This window comes from Lissotriton helveticus, chromosome 9 (genome assembly GCF_964261635.1).
Source record: "Lissotriton helveticus chromosome 9, aLisHel1.1, whole genome shotgun sequence".
Taxonomy (NCBI): domain Eukaryota; kingdom Metazoa; phylum Chordata; class Amphibia; order Caudata; family Salamandridae; genus Lissotriton; species Lissotriton helveticus.
In genome coordinates this window covers 1,265,628,839-1,265,645,175 of record NC_136070.1, presented here as the reverse complement: position 1 = coordinate 1,265,645,175, position 16,337 = coordinate 1,265,628,839, and the positions used below count along the sequence as shown (strand labels likewise).

Genomic DNA, 16,337 nt, shown 5'->3' with positions numbered 1-16,337 from the left:
ACCTCCTGTTTGGCATTTAAACGTGGTGCTAGCCCAGCTAATGCGTCACCCCTTTGAACCGATCCATAAGGTTGACCTTAAGTTTATTACTTGGAAAGTCTCCTTGTTATTGGCTTTAACCTCTACCAGAAGGGTCAGTGACATTCAAGCATTCACGTCTAAACCACCTTTTTTACAATTTACCACTGATTCGGTGGTGCTGCGGACCAATCCAAGGTACATGCCCAAGGTCCCTTCGGACTTTCATTTGAATGAGCCGGTAATCCTCAAGACATTTTTTCAAAATCCACAATCACCGGCTGAACGAGCGTTACACTCCTTGGACATCAGGAGATGTCTTAAGTTTTATCTTTCTAGAACAGCAGCTGTACGCAAGACAGATCAATTGTTTGTGGCCTATGGCAGACTGCGCCAAGGCTGTGCAGTATCCAAACAGACTATCGCCAGATGGGTCTCCTCAACAATTGGACTCTGTCATCAACAGGCAGGAAGACCCTTACAGGCCTTACCAAGAGCGCATTCTACAAGGGCAGTTTCCTCTTCCACTGCTTTGTTTGCTGGGCTGCCTCTTTTGCAAATCTGCAGAGCTGCAACGTGGTCCAACAGACTCACCTTTACGAGGCACTACTGTTTGGACTCGGCAAGTGATGCAGATGCTTCGGTGGGAAGAGCAGTTCTTCGCAATCTTTTCCAATAAGGTGAGCCTCTGTTCTCCCGCCTCCTCTATGCTCTTTTAAATGCTTTACAATGTCTTTTGTATTTTATCTTTCTGCATGTATACTATGATACAATTAGCGTCTATGAGCATTAGGTTATGAGTACTGCTATCTATTCTGATTCAGGCATGTGAATCTATGAAAGACACCCCAAATACTGGAGAAGAACAATAGTTACTTACCTGTAATCTGTGGTTCTCCAGTATTGGTGTCTTTCATAGATTCACATGCAACCCGCCCACCTCCACTCAGAGGCTCCCTCAGGCGATTATGTTGGTTACACTCCTATGCGAGAAAATCTGAGAGCCTGAGCCTCTGGGGAGAACATTCTGGTGGGTGCTGTCGCCTGATTGGCTGCAGTTTGGTCTATACAAAATGACTAGGATAGTCATGAGTGTGGGAGCTTTTTGCTCCTGTAGCTAGGGCTACTTTACTTCCTGGTTAGTTATTACCACGGTTTTTTAGTTATTACAGGCATATTATTGCTTTTATATATACCGTGGGACTCCCACTCTGACGACGGGGAATGATTCAGGCATGTGAATCTATGAAAGACACCAATACTGGAGAACCACAGATTACAGGTAAGTAACTATTGTTCTTCTCCCTCTAGAAGGGTGGAATGCTACCCCCGACGCCAGAACTGGCGAGGGGGTAGTATTCCAAAGCGGATGACACCTTACATGACATGTTTTGATAAAACCAAACCAAAGTTAGCATCTGACCGCGAGGTTCATAATGCACTTAAGAGTATATGGTATGGTATGGCATTATCCTAGAACAGCTATAAGGACATGGTTCCGAAAGCTGCAGACCGGCTCAGCTCATGCTAGAGCACCCTCTCACATAAAACCAAGCACTCTGCCTCCAGGATTGTTAAGACCTGCCATAGGAGTGACATATAGGTGTATATGTGTCTAGATATAAGGTTAGATTTAGGAATACTATACCTAAGCAAGGGGTGATTACACGACCTTGCCCCAGCTGAGTGATCAGCCAGTTGTGTCAGTTTGGATGGCCAGCCAGGGGTGGCAAAAGATATGCTGCAGCCCCTGGTAGGCCTTGGGTGCACCTATGCCCTGGGTACCTATGGTACACTATACAGGGACTCACAAGAGTGACCCAACATCCAATCAGGTATGTATCTAAGGTACATGGAGTCAATTTTATAGAGAGAGCAGATAGCCTGGGGCCCTAATTAGCAGGGTCCCAGGTCAACTAAGTCGAAAACCAGCTAAACACAAGGCAAACAATCTGGGGTAACCATAGTCAGGTATCCACCTTCCTACAGTGGGAGGCCATTTTTTTTTTGTTTGTTTTTTGGGAATGTGTTCTTTGAGAATGAGGTTGATGTCCAGGGTGAATCCAAGTGACTCGGCATTAGATGAATGTTGGGAGTTGAAGCTGTCAAGGTTCATGTGATTGATACAGGTTTGCACTGCATCGTGTTTGTTGTTCTTGGCAAATTACAGGAATTATGTCTTGATTGGGCTGAGCTTGAGGTGGACTCTGGACATCCAAGTCTGGATTATGTGCAAGTAGTGTTTGAGGTGTTGGATGTGTGAAGTTGAGGAAACTTTAAAGTAGAGTTGTGTATTATCAGCATCTTGGTGATAAAGGATCTGCAGCAAGCCACACTCTCTGGCCTCATGCCTGCTCTGCTCAGTATTATCAACTTCTTCAGGTTGTCCTTGGCAGTGTTGCAGATAATCTGTTGTTCTGCTGGCTTAGCATTGTTAAGTACCTCACAGAAGGGAGTGACTGGATCTCAGGTTCTGCTGCTGGGCTTTCAGGTCTTCTGTGCACCAGCCTGTCTACCTCCTTCAGCATGAATCCACCACCAAAATCCTGTCCTCAGTTCTAACGGTATGTTCCTTACCCTCTCAAAGGTAAGCAGCCACTGATTCTACCTATGGTACATACCTTCTCTATACAGGTCTGCAAAGCTTTTTTAAAAGAAATGGAAACACTGAATAAGTACAAGGTCAGCTTGTGTGCTGTCCTGGGGCAGTTAACCCAAGTGGAACTACTTCCTAGCTGGTAGCGGTGGTTGAATTTGACCACACATCCCAAAAAAAAAAAGGTATAAGGCTATATAATACTCTACCAAACACATGTATAACTGAGTTCAAAAGTAGTAGGATGCTACACAGGCCTCACGCTTACTACAAGCTGAGTGCTAATAGAGTGTAAATCCACAGAACCTGAGTATTCACTGACATTAATTAATTAACGGATGTCAGGATCAGTTTAAACACTATCTCTGCTCGCGGGCTGCTTTTACAATTATTGCCCTTCACCCCCGATCTGAGTGTTCAATTTCTATTATTTGTCAAAACACCAGACGGCATTTCATCTTGTGAATAGCAAGAAAAATATGTGAAAGGTCAGAAAGTACCTCACGTAAGCATCACCAAGAGAGCTGCTGGTTGGTACTCACCAGTTTGTCCACGCTATCTTCATTGGTAACTTTCAGAACCATAAAGAAAAAAAGGAAAGTGTCCAGATTTTAAGATGTGAAGAAAAGAAAGAAGTGGTGTGTATAAGAATGCACTGTAAGTGCTTGTGTCATTTTGTACCAACTGGACCCCGTCGTGTAAAGAAAGAAAGAAATTTGCATTTCCAAGCTAAAAATGAGGTGTAACTCACTTGCAAACGAACATCCTTTATTGGGTGCCGTGAGTTCCCTCAGATTAAAAGAACTGCATGTATTTGACCATTTCAATCTGGAAAGGCTGACATGTTTTGTTGCCAATCTATTTGCGGCAACTTCATCAGGGCTCGCGGATCAATCTTCACCTTACTGGTATTTTAAGCTTAGCCTGTGGTGATTGACAAATGATAAAAGAAAAATGGTGCCAACCATTGAAAACACATAAAAATCAATGACTTGCAGCTTCACCAGAAGGTCAACGCATGCAAGCCTGTGGAGGTAACATATTTACCAGGTGATTGCTGTCATCTCACGTACTCACTCACACCTTTTTAGCCACGCATCCCCTGAAGATAATCAAGGTCACTGCACATCAACCAGTGGGTGTATATATGTATGTCTTAGTAAGTACACACTGTTCTACTCATGTGGCTGTGCCGTAAAAGCCACATTGTTGTGCACAACCCTGCTCTCACTCGTCCATACATTTTACTATGTGATCCTAATGTTTCAGCTTCTGACCTGGTTATCAGTGCAGATGACCCTGAGATTGTTGGCCCGCTGCATTCTTTCCTCCTGCTGGTCAAACATGCTAATGAGATCTGAGGTCCTAGTGGGCATAGCACCAGGCAAATGTATTTGTAAACATCCAGATTTTCCAGATTTTAGAGGAGACTGTAAAAGACCTGCGGTGGTGGCTGCTGGGTCAGTGGCAGACCCCTCTCCTTACCCCACCCAGACGGGACAGTGGTGACAGATGCACCACTTCTGGGTTGTGGGGGCCGCCTAGCAGAGGTGGAGATCAGAGGGCTCTGTTCTGTGGTGGAAGCTTGACTCTACATAATTTTGTTGTTTATTTTTAAGCCCTTAAAGATGCTCTCACTAGTTCTTATTTGACAGACTTTTGGGTCTGCTATGTCTGTGCCATAGTTTTCCAGCGCCGCCGTGTAGTGATCAAAATGTAAATTATATGAACTGTCCATTCGGTATGTTTGTAAAATGACATCTAAGCCAACTTTGAGGTACAGAGTTTTTTTTCTTTGAGCTGGAGTGATATGATGAGTCAGATTTCCAGACCAATTATGACAACTTGATTAAATAACCTTAGTGTGGTCTCCAACCACTGAAAATTTGTGTTTTCTAAATATTATTGAGGTCATTGTTGCCACTCTGTCTTTGAAAACCCACCATTTGCTTTTGAAAACTACCTTTCAGCTGTTCCAGTTTATCTCCCTGACTTGCATAGTAGGCTGAACTTAAGCATCTATAAAACATAACAGACTGTGAACTAATGTAAAACAGAAATACTTTTTATTTGAGTCTTCTGGGTTATTCTTTTAGCTTTGTTGTAAATACCCCACTGAAGTTTCTTGTGGTTGACATTCATTTGTTACTGTGGTGTGTGTGTGTGTGTGTGTGTTCTAATTCTATTTTTGTGTTTTTTATCCAGCAGAAAAAGAAAAAGGAAGTTTCAAAACAACCGATCAAGGGACATGTACATAAGCAAAATGGAAAGGAAACCTCTTCCGAACACATGGCCCTGAGTGAGGAGCTAGGATCTTTACCACCTCCAGTAGCCACTTCATCGCGAAGGACTAAGCAAGATAAGAACCTCAAACGTGGGCACGCGCGGAAAGAGGCTGCAGGGGATGCAGTGGGACACACTGTTCTCCAGCAACTGACTAATGCAGAGTCAGTAATGCCCACTGGTCTGGCTGCGAAGCGGTCATTGCTTCCCACATTGGTTAGCAGAGACGAGGCGCCTGGTTCCAGTAGCATGAAGCCTATGTGCTCGGAGGAGCCCTTCAGCGGTCATAGTGGAAAAGATGGAGGCCAGCTGAATGACAGGATCACTCCAGCAGAAGCAGCGGTTCCTGAAATAGCCAGCTGTGTTTCTAGTGTCTTGGAATTGCGGTCTGGTCAAACAGCAGAGGTTTCAAAAGAGGAAGTGAGTGGTTTCATGTTTTACGATGAGGGTTTCCTGCTTTTGGTGTCTTTTCGTGAATTGCAGTGGGCCTTAACCTCTGTTTTCAGAATTTACAAAAAAATGGTAATAAGTAGGTGTCCATTTTGGTGCCAATCATTTTAGTGGAGACAGTTTTGTTCCATCACCTTTTTATTGTAGTAGAACCATGTCTAACATTAGGTGATGAGCAAAGATAAGATTCACATGCTTATTTTTGTGTGTGTCAGTCAGTCAGTGAATCAGTCAGTCAGTGCAAAGCACACATACACACGTCTAGTAACCAGGAGGAACATCCTTCAGCAATAGATAAAACTGCTGTGATGCATAAAGAATTTCCCAGATATTAACAGTTTTCCGAAAAATTCAAGTGTCATTCAGCTGAGCACTCTTCCCTCCTACGTGCTCCATGTTCTACTCGGATGATGTACATTGAGAAAGTGTTGGTCAAGAAAAGCCTCTCTGGGTTTACGTAGTTGTCTTGGTTCAGTTGTCTCGAATTTTTATGGGAATGACAAACATTAATCCGCACTTCTCAACCAGCTTGCAATATCAAAATGCACTCTTCCCGCAAAGCACTCCTCTTTAGAGTCCCATTTTCATCTTTTGTGATGCCACAAAGGAGAATGTTAACAGCAGTGAGGGGCCTAAAACAGCAAGAGATGGGCTTCCTAGGCCATAAAGCGCTAGATGAAGTTTGCGCCCTCATGCAAAGAAGTAGGCTTACAGAAACCCCAGACTCGCCAGACATAGCTCCTCTTGTGATGGGCAACTGAGTGATAACATCTGGAGTGCATTGTTTACCCCTTGTACCCTTACATAAGTATGTAAGGGCACCGAGGGGTATGCAGTGTATTCCAGTACAGCACATACCTCTTGTTGCACTTACATAAGTATGTAAGGTCACTGAGGGGTACCCACTCTAGTGCATACTCCTTGGTGCTCTTAAATACTATGTAAGGACACCGAGGGGTAGGCAGTGCGCTCCAGTGCAGTGGATACCTATTGGTGCCCTTACATGCTTATGTAAGGACACCGAGGGGTAGGCAGTGCACTCCAGGGCAGTGGATACCTATTGGTGCCCTTACATGCTTATGTAAGGACACCGAGGGGTATGCAGTGCACTCCAGTGCAGTGGATACCTATTGGTGCCCTTACATGCTTGTGTAAGGACACCGAGGGGTAGGCAGTGCACTCCAGGGCAGTGGATACCTATTGGTGCCCTTACATGCTTATGTAAGGACACCGAGGGGTATGCAGTGCACTCCAGTGCAGTGGATACCTATTGGTGCCCTTGCATGCTTATGTAAGGACACCGAGGGGTAGGCAGTGCACTCCAGGGCAGTGGATACCTATTGGTGCCCTTACATGCTTATGTAAGGACACCTAGGGGTAGGCAGTGCACTCCAGGGCAGTGGATACCTATTGGTGCCCTTACATGCTTATGTAAGGACACCGAGGGGTAGGCACTGCACTCCAGTGCAGTGGATACCTATTGGTGCCCTTACATGCTTATGTAAGGACACCGAGGGGTATGCAGTGCACTCCAGTGCAGTGGATACCTATTGGTGCCCTTACATGCTTATGTAAGGACACCGAGGGGTATGCAGTGCACTCCAGTGCAGTGGATACCTATTGGTGCCCTTACATGCTTATGTAAGGACACCGAGGGGTATGCAGTGCACTCCAGTGCAGTGGATACCTATTGGTGCCCTTGCATGCTTATGTAAGGACACCAAGGGGTAGGCAGTGCACTCCAGGGCAGTGGAGACCTATTGGTGCCCTTACATGCTTATGTAAGGACACCGAGGGGTATGCAGTGCACACCAGTGCATCAATTAGTGTCCTGGGTGAATCGGCTTTGAGTGAAACTTGGAATTCGAAGCGGTCATGGTTTATGTCACTGAGCCAGGTTTGTACAATTTCTCATTTGCTGTTCCTGGCAAATGACAGGATTTCCATCTTGACGGTATTGAGCTTGAGGTTTGTGCTGGGCATCCTAGTCTGGATGACTTGTAGACAATGTTTGAGGCATTGGATGTCTTCAGTGAAGAAAAAGACTTAACGGTTAGGGAGCTCGACCTCGGACCTTGGGATCTGGGTTCGAGTCTCGGTAACAACACCAAACATCCTGTGATTCTGGGCAAATCACTTAATCTCCCCGTGCCTAACAAAAATGAATGTGTCCTCATGTAACGTAACTGGTGCTATGTAAAGCGCTCTGATACCCATTTCGGGTCAAGTTTGCACTATAAAGAACTCTGCGCGAAAAAAAAAGTAGAGCTGTGTATTATTTGCATATTGGTGAATTTTGATGCTGTTGGCTGTGAGTAGAGCCCCAAGAAGGTTCCATGTAGCGGTTGAAGATCACATGGGGCAGAATGAAACTCTGGGTGACTTGGCAGGGGATGGGGATGTTTCTGAGGCTGGTGGTGCCCATGTGAACAATCTGGTTTCTGCTGGAAAGAATGAGGAGAACCACTGAAGGACATTGGCAGCTAATCCAACTTGCGACTCCAGGGTGTTTTCTAAAGGTGGGATGGCTGACTGTCTTTGAAGGAGAAGCAGCAGGAAGGGCACTCTCTCTGCTTGAGAGAAGTAATGTAAGAGATCTTGCAGATCCATCTCTCACACCTCTTTATTAGACATGAGCACTTATAATGCTGCAATTCTCCTCATTGAATACTTCTAGTGGGTGACAATGTCATTTTTCATGACCTGAAACAGAGCAGCCAGAAGTCTTAACATTGAAGTTTTGTGCTAGATATCCCTATTTTTGCCAAACCAGAGGCTAGACCCCTAGGTGCTCTGATTCCCATGTTGCTGGAAGCCATGATGCACACATTCCATATCAACGTCTTATGTAAAAACAGGAATGTTGTAAAGAGAAGAAATATAGACTCTCAGATTATGATCTTTTCTTCTTGTGGAATATGCTGCCTCCTGAACTTTTTGTGGAGTCTACAGTGAGAAAAAGTTACAATACATCGAGCTCAACCTTCAGTTTACTAAAAAGGAAAGGTAAAAGATGGATGCAGTGAAGACCTAGTCTGATCAACTTAAGCTGTGTCATTGAGAGATTCTAATTTGTCTGGGGTAATGCAGTAGAGCTCTGCGGAACCATTTAGATGACATTTTTGCTAGTTTGCCGAGAGGTTGTTGTAGAGGAATTTTAAGACAGCCTGTTAGAAGAAATAATATCTTCTCATCAAACACTCAGTACAGCCAAGTATTCGGCTGCCCTGCTGCCCGTGACCCATGTCATGGTCTTTCTTCGAGACACTCCTCAGGTGCAATGCGGCAGAAGATTCTTCATCTGCCTCTATCTGGGTACTCATTCCAGTTCTCATGGGGGCGATGAGATACAGCACAATGAAACAAAATCTGAGACATTAAAGTTGACAGCCTGGAGAACAAATAGCATTCTGTACGGTAAAGTTGGATGGTTTTGTCTGGGACAACAATGCTTCCACTTACTCTTTTGGTATTTGTCAGCCCTTTGCAAGTAAGTAACCTTTTTCTTCTGTTGGGTAGCTGTGAATGTGCAGGTGATATGAAGAATTTTGGTCAGGGAAGGTGAAGAGACAGTGGTCAGCACATTAATTTGATCCGATATTTGTCAGTGGTCAGTCAGGAGTAGTGGTTTTTGTAGTTCTGTTTTGAATTTTCATTTAAAAATAGCCAATAAAAGAAAGAAGTGCTACTAGGAGGTTGATATTATTTGTGTGAATCCCTTTGAAAGGACAAAGGTAAAGAATAAAGGGCAGTGCAGTGTTCCGACAAACTCCACTTTCCACCGTTGTGTGAGTACATTAGGCAGGCCGTATTGTATGATAGCCTTGCACTGTGTACTTAATCTCACAGGAGTGGTTAGTCTCAAAAATTGAAAGTATTTCTGTGAGGTACTGCTGAAAAAGGTTTAACAGTGTCCATTCTTGAATCAAAACGAACACAAACAAATTTCAGATTTCTCAGAGAATTTTTTTTAAAAGACACAGCAAAGGGACTGGTGAAAAATAAAAAAACAACTGTCAGTGATGGAGTTCCGAAGCTACTGGATTTCCTAAGGGTGCAGTTCACTATTATAACTCTAGTACCGTCCCTTCAGGCGATCGTTTATTTTCTTGACTGTTCTCCCTTAAAATACATTTGTAAAACCTATGTTCCACTATCCATATTTGTAAATCTGAATCAGCTGTTTCTGATTGGTGGAAACTAATTAAATTGGGCGTGCTTTTTAAATGATCATTGTTTTACAGTAAAGTGAGCTTCTGTGGTAAAAGTGCCTCTCTGTGGACAGGACCTTTAAGTGTTTGACTTCAATTAATAATCCGATGCAGGAGAACTATTGTTAGTGGTAAGAAATGTTTTCATCTGGAGAGTACAAATACATCAGTTGGTGAGCTTTCGTGAGTCACTATTTTGGTTGAGGGATTTGGTGTCCGAGAGAGCTGGTATTACTTATCACGATGGAGGAAAAGAGACGGGATGTGTGCAAATGTGGGTGTAATTGTATGTCTAACCTGAAAAAAATGAATGGTTGGCTAATTTCTGGTCCTACGCTGGACTTTTCACATCCCAACCTAAAGTTAACAAAATGGAGCCTGTTGTAGGAAATACAATTTTCTGCATTCAGGGAGGCCCACAATGTTTGATTCAGGAGGCTACAGTTAGACATTTCCTGATTGTAATGGGTAGAGGCTTTGCAGACTAGATCATAACCCATCATTTTATTAATTTTTCAAGACTTTTTACAAAAAATATACAAACCCTGTAACCAACCGCATAGGCCAGTGTTTCCCAAACAATGGGCCGCATGCTGATTTTTGGTTGGTCTCTTAAGTCCAATATATAAATAAAGATGCCTTTAAATTCTGCAACAATACCTTGTCACATATGCTGCGCTTGAAAGACATATGTCAAATGTCAGGCTATGGCTTCTGACGATTTGTTGCTTATTTTTTAACATGGGAATTGATGTTTACAAACTCCTCTCACTTTGCAGTCCGAGAAAGAAAGGTAACGTGAATTCTGTGACAATCTTGCTTGGTTACAGGTGTGTGAATGGAAAGCCGGTATGATGTAATTTTTTGTAAGACACAACAACTTGTAAATACCTATAAAGAACTGTCCACATTCAGCAGTTAAAGGAAAGCAAAAAGTAAGCACAATTTTTGTATTTTTGAGGTATGATGGAAACAAAGATTAATAGGATCAAAACAAATCAAGGCACTTTACTTGTTGGTGCACAAAAGAATAATATTCACTGAAACCAATTTTCTACACATCAGTTTGTTTGCAGAATAGTGTTATTAAAATTGGTATCTGTGTGCAAATGTAGTGGCTATTCCAATGGAACATGTGCTGTCTGTAAATGACAGTGCGCTTCTACAGAATGCTTTAGTTAGATTAAGGTATCGCCTGCCTCATGTCCATTAAAGTTAGGTGGGTCGCAAATGTTTGTTGTTACATCAATTGGGTCATGGTTCTAAAAAGCTTTGAAACCACTGGCATAGAAAATGTCAACTTGAGAAAAGCAAAGTGATGTATTTTTACAGACTGTTATAATGCAGTCGAAAGGGTGTACAGATGAGCATATTTTCAGAGGGGATGCAAACAACATGAAATGGTGAATAACAAGCGGTGACATGGACTGCCAAAGCAAGTATGAAGCAAGGTTGCAGATAGATTTGGAAGTGATGGATATATATATATTTAAAGCACATTGTTTGGCAAGTAAGTCTCCATTGTAGTTGACAAAAAAAAGAAACATTGAGGGCAGCAGAGTTGATAAAAAGCAAAGGTATAATATTTTAGAAAGATTTATGGAGAGCAACGGAAGGCAGGGAGACCGAGAAGGAGTTGTAATAAAAATGTGAGAAAAAAGGGACGTTTGTGGGAGGTTTGTGCACGGAGACATGAGTGTCAGTGGTTAGACAAAACCATGCTGTATACATTCAAATGATGCAATATACAGTAAAAAGTGAGGGAGGAGGTGTTGGCTGTAAAACGATCAAAGAAAATTCAGAATCTAGGGATATTGGAGGCGAAGTCACGATGCGAAAGGACACTGTAGAAAGCACTAAGAAAGGGGTAATGAGAAGTTCACTGTTGGAGCTGATAATTACTTATTTTTTCAGGTGGTGTCATATGTTAAGAACCTTTAAAAAGTACCTGTGTTTCCCTTTTTTATTTGTTTGTGAAAGGCTGAAGATATGGAACAGAGAAGGCCTTCTTTACAGCCGATCCTTCCCCGCTCCGAGATGCCCATCCCTCTCCCTGCTGAGTCGTCCTCCCTGGATGATGTAGAGTTGCAAGAAATTGTATTGCCAGGACCAATGGAGACCGAAGCCACTGTGGAATGCGATCTGGACGCTCCAGCTGCCTTGGATTCCCTCACTGATGGCTGTCCTCCTGGTCCTTGCCCCGCAGGCCCACCAAACGAGACCAGGGACAGCGAACGTTTGTTTCCAAGATTTCCCGCACCTGAGGGAACTTCTAGTGTCCAGGACAGCAGAGATGAAAAGAGCGACCAGTCGAAGGAGGATAGCTGTTCAGATGACATCACAGAAGGTAATGTTGTTATTCTTATCACAGTGGTGCTGATGGCCATGGTTCTGCACAGCAATATTTCTGTTCCTAAAACAAAAATGAGCACTGGATTTATAAAATACCCTTCTGTTGTCAGACGTGCAGAATTTATTCAGTTAATTTATTTTCATTATTTCAAATGTACTTCTTCCCCATCGTAACCTTTAGAAGTTGGGCCTGTCCTTATCTAAGAGGCAGGGAGCGCTTTTCTCACCGCGTTTCTCCTCCGAATCCAGCCCTTTTTTTAGTACTAATGCCTTCCCTTTGTTTACTGTTAATGGTTCTTTATTCTACACCTAACACTTTTCAATATTTGTGCCTATGCAATGCTTGAATTGCACTTACGGTTCTTAACTATATTTCACAGCTATCCCTGAGACCGGGATCAGTCGCAAAGACTTAGAAACTCACTCATCATTTTTGCACATTGTGGAAAATACCTTAGAAAGTGTATGTATTGAAAGCTAACAATTGTCTACCTCTCCAGTTTCAGCAGCGAATGCTTCCCCCATTATTTTAATACCTCTTGATCTTGGTAATTGCCCGATTCAAAGATGGTGTTTTGGCCATTTATCACTCTATCCTCAAATTTGACCATTCCTTTGATGCACTGGACACTGTAGTTACGACCCTGGCCCTTGTAACCCCCCCCTGCCTCCAGCATTCTTAACTTTGATACCCAACAATCTCACACCTCTATAAATCACCACATTTTTCATTAAATGTAGTGATACCCTTATGCATTACTTCAGTTTTCATTGCATACCAGCCAATGTCTCCACAAAAACCTCTATCATTTGAGATATTTTAACATTACATGCTGGTCCAGAACCATCACTCAAACTTTGAATTGCCCTCTACTTGTCTCACACTTTACTATAACATCACCCAAAGAGCTAATTTCTACAATTAAATCTGCTAATCAGTTATGCCCAGCTTCTGCATACAAACTGTCAATCCTCTTCTTAAAACTGTAAAACTCTTCTCTCCCTAGCTCCTCTGTGTTTGCAACATGTTCAGTCAGCCTCTAGTGCTTCGTTTGGAATAATAAAAGTTGTTTACTTCTAGAGTTTGTTTCCGTTTCTAGAGTGGCTCGTGACAACATAACTGAAATCCACATTACCGGACTCAAGACTCTCACCTTAGATTAGTTTAGATTTTTGCGTCAAAGACATATTGTTATTTACTTCTGCATGTATAGTGCTTGAAATGCTTAGTAAAGGCGCTGTCAATCACTTATTTCCCACCCATATGGGGAGGTGGGTTTGGCATGTTAATCGACAATGCGACAAGCTAAGGATGAATTGGATGGGAGAGTATTTGTAGCAAAAGTAAATAATGTTTAAAACTCTTTGGTCCACTTAGTCCTCTTTCTTCTCATGAATGTCAACATGTTTTATATGATCAGATAACCACATTGGTGCTCTGCAAATATCCGTAAGTGAAATGTCACAAAAGAAAGTCCGAACGCTTCCTTTTTTGCATCTTTATGTTTTTGGAGGGGCAGTGTGTTATCTGCAAATGCTTAGCAAATCTGAAGGTACCACAAATCCATTTTGCTGTGCCCACTTTAGAAATGGATAAGCAAAGATGTGTATGAACAAAAGACACAACTGTTTCGTTATGCATAAAGATTTGGTTTTGTGTATGTAGTACGTGTGCTTGCTTGACATCTAACGAGTAAAGGGCCCTTTCTACCCTACTTAGTGTTTTGGAAAAATATTGGGCGTTCAGTGATTTGGTCAAGATGAAAAGGTGTTGTAACCTTTGGAATGAATTGTGCATGTGTGCGTAAGACCACCTTGTCTTTATGAACTTGAATGACAGATTCTTCCACATACAGTACTTGGAGTTTGAAAGGATGTGATTGCAACCAGAAAAGCCACTTTCCATGTTGATGCCTGTAGTGAACTAGAATGCAGACCCTTAATGCCTGTTAGAACAACGTTGAAATCCTTCCTAGGCATATGGAGTACTGTAGGTAGGATAATCCTTTTTTGCACTTCCATGAATACTTTAAAAATGGGATTTTTCTATGTGTGTGTGTGTATATGTGTATGGGTATATATATAAACATCCAACTTGTCTTCGATGTGCTTCGCTGCACTGACAGGTATGCAGACTGCAAAAATACGCCAGAGTCAGTCTTCAAATTCCAAAGTTTTTATTTCATCGTGGTACAAGCCATCAGACGTGTTTCGGACTTAATGTCCTTGCTCACTGATGGGGAGTGAATGAGCTACCGCTATGATATAGGATCTTCACACACAAAAGCGCGCCATTCCTTAACCTCAAATCAACATGAACAGAGGACTGTGATACCACATATAGTCCTTGGGGTAATGTTAAAGGAGGCGCCATTTTGAAACATGAATTTGCCGTGGAAAACAATGTTAAATTTAACCTCTAACATTGGAACATGCCACATTAATATTTCATGTGCAAAGTTCATTTATGACCATATATACATGCCTAATACTCAAATGAAAAAGTGCAATGTGCATTACTTCATTTTAAAACAACCAATACATGTTCAAATTTCATACATATACGTGCGTGTTAAAGAATCGGACATGCAATGCTTGTGTCCGACAACCTATTCGAATGAAAAAGGTGAAATAAGTCCTTACTGTAGGGTTTAGGCTGGATAGGGTGCAATGAGGCATATATCGTAACCTGTACAAATACCATTGATTTGACATGAGCATAATGCGCATCAGAGCAACATTACAAATCTAGCCACATTATTTGTAAACCCCTTAAGCAAATATCGAGTTTTACACCTTATAGTCAACTTTGTCATCCGATTAATATAGCCATGCACGTAAAAAAGCGTTATAAACCTATGCACTTGTACTATGATTAGTGTGATATCCTAATAACAATTCATTCAGACAACTGCCTGATGAAGGCATCAATACAATCCTGAGCGCAAATGCTCAAAAATAGTGTCCTCTTATGTATTCTTGCTAATCCAGGCAAAATTGCAAAGTGTGTGTGTTAACGTATATCCAAAACGGTGCTCTAAAGTGATCGGTGCAATGATAGGGACTCATTAACATCAATGAGAACCCTAAACATAAGTGCAGAGTTCGTGAATCACAATATTGTGAATTAGTGAATGAATGGTAAGTACATACCTTTCTTTAAAAAGATTATCAACTCTGATCTGCCTGAAAGTGTCAAGGTTAGTTTAAATGATATATTTCATTGCAAAAGACACTGTGAATCGGAGCTGCTGCGTAGCCACTGGTGTTAAGGAAGGAAGCTGCCTTTACTGTCTGAAGGGGGTACAGAAATGTCAAGATTGCTATTATCAGACCAATCCAGTGGATTATTCAAGAGTCTCATTACAAAAAATTATGAAGATCTTCCCCCATGTTCAGACCTCCCGGGGTCTTACTGTTCAGAAGCACAATGTACTTGGATTCAAGCTGTCTGAGACGTTTTTCATTGTCTCCCCCTTTTTTTAGGTCTCGGCTAAAGACGCGCGGAAGCGCGTCTCCGCCGAGATCTTATGTTAGGGAGTGTGCTTCCCAGGAGACAGTTTGGGGCGCGCGCATCCCTGGAGCCGATTTGAAACGGGAACGCGCGCTGTGGCCAGGCGCTGTCTCCTGGGAAGCTCAAGCACCACACACGCATGCGCATACACACACACAAGCGCCCATGCACGCACATACATACATACATACATACATACAGAGACTCCCCCCCTGACACATACGCACACACACAAGTGCACCGAGGCCCCCCCCTCCCCCGCCGTCACCGTCGCCTCCGCCGTCGCACACACACACGCAGACATACAGGCATTCTCTCCCCCCCCCCCCCCCCGCCCCGCTCACCGGTCAAAGGCCCTCCGGACACGCAGACATACAGGCATTCTCTCTCCCCCCCCCCCCCCGCCCCCCCCCCCCCCGCCCCGCTCACCGGTCAAAGGCCCTCCGGACTTGTGCAGCCTCCGACCGCGGGGCTCTCCCTCGGTGCTCCTCCAGGCAGTCCGTGGGCGCGGGCTTCACAAAACGGAAGTCCCGCCCCACGATAGGTTTCGTTTTGTCAGTCCCGCCCCACGATAGGTTTCGCATGCAGCTCGTCTGTCTGCTGGGCCGGTGTCGGCTCGGTTTGTATCCTCGTACTAAACACATTTTTTATCATAAATGTTTTACTTACTGCAAAAGGGAAAGCTTGTTTGTTAATAGTGCACCCGTCAGCATTATGGAGCTAAACACATATTTTATCACATATTTTTACTTGCTGAAAAGGAGAATGTGTTTTGCAGTGTATTTATCAGACTCACGTCACGCCGCTTGCTGCGGGTCGGGGGCGCACCGGCTTTTGTTTTCCCAATCACGACCAAACTGGCAGTAATATTACTTTTTTTTTAAAATGGTAAAACAGTTGATTTTAAAAGTTT

General features: G+C 43.1%; 1 protein-coding gene across 11 annotated transcripts in view; it reads left to right on the top strand.

Annotated features, from left to right (window-relative positions):
* The window catches only part of USP19 (ubiquitin specific peptidase 19), a 377,062-nt gene that overhangs the window by 73,014 nt on the left and 287,711 nt on the right, over window positions 1-16,337 (top strand). For 7 of the 11 annotated variants that reach the window (XM_078661825.1, XM_078661824.1, XM_078661822.1 and 4 more), the window contains exons 5-6: window positions 4,820-5,317; window positions 11,539-11,905. In XM_078661825.1, coding sequence (XP_078517951.1) covers window positions 4,820-5,317; window positions 11,539-11,905 — 865 coding nt within the window. The remainder of the gene's footprint in view (window positions 1-4,819; window positions 5,318-11,538; window positions 11,906-16,337) is intronic. The other 4 variants (XM_078661823.1, XM_078661821.1, XM_078661816.1 and 1 more) reach the window with 1 other exon arrangement.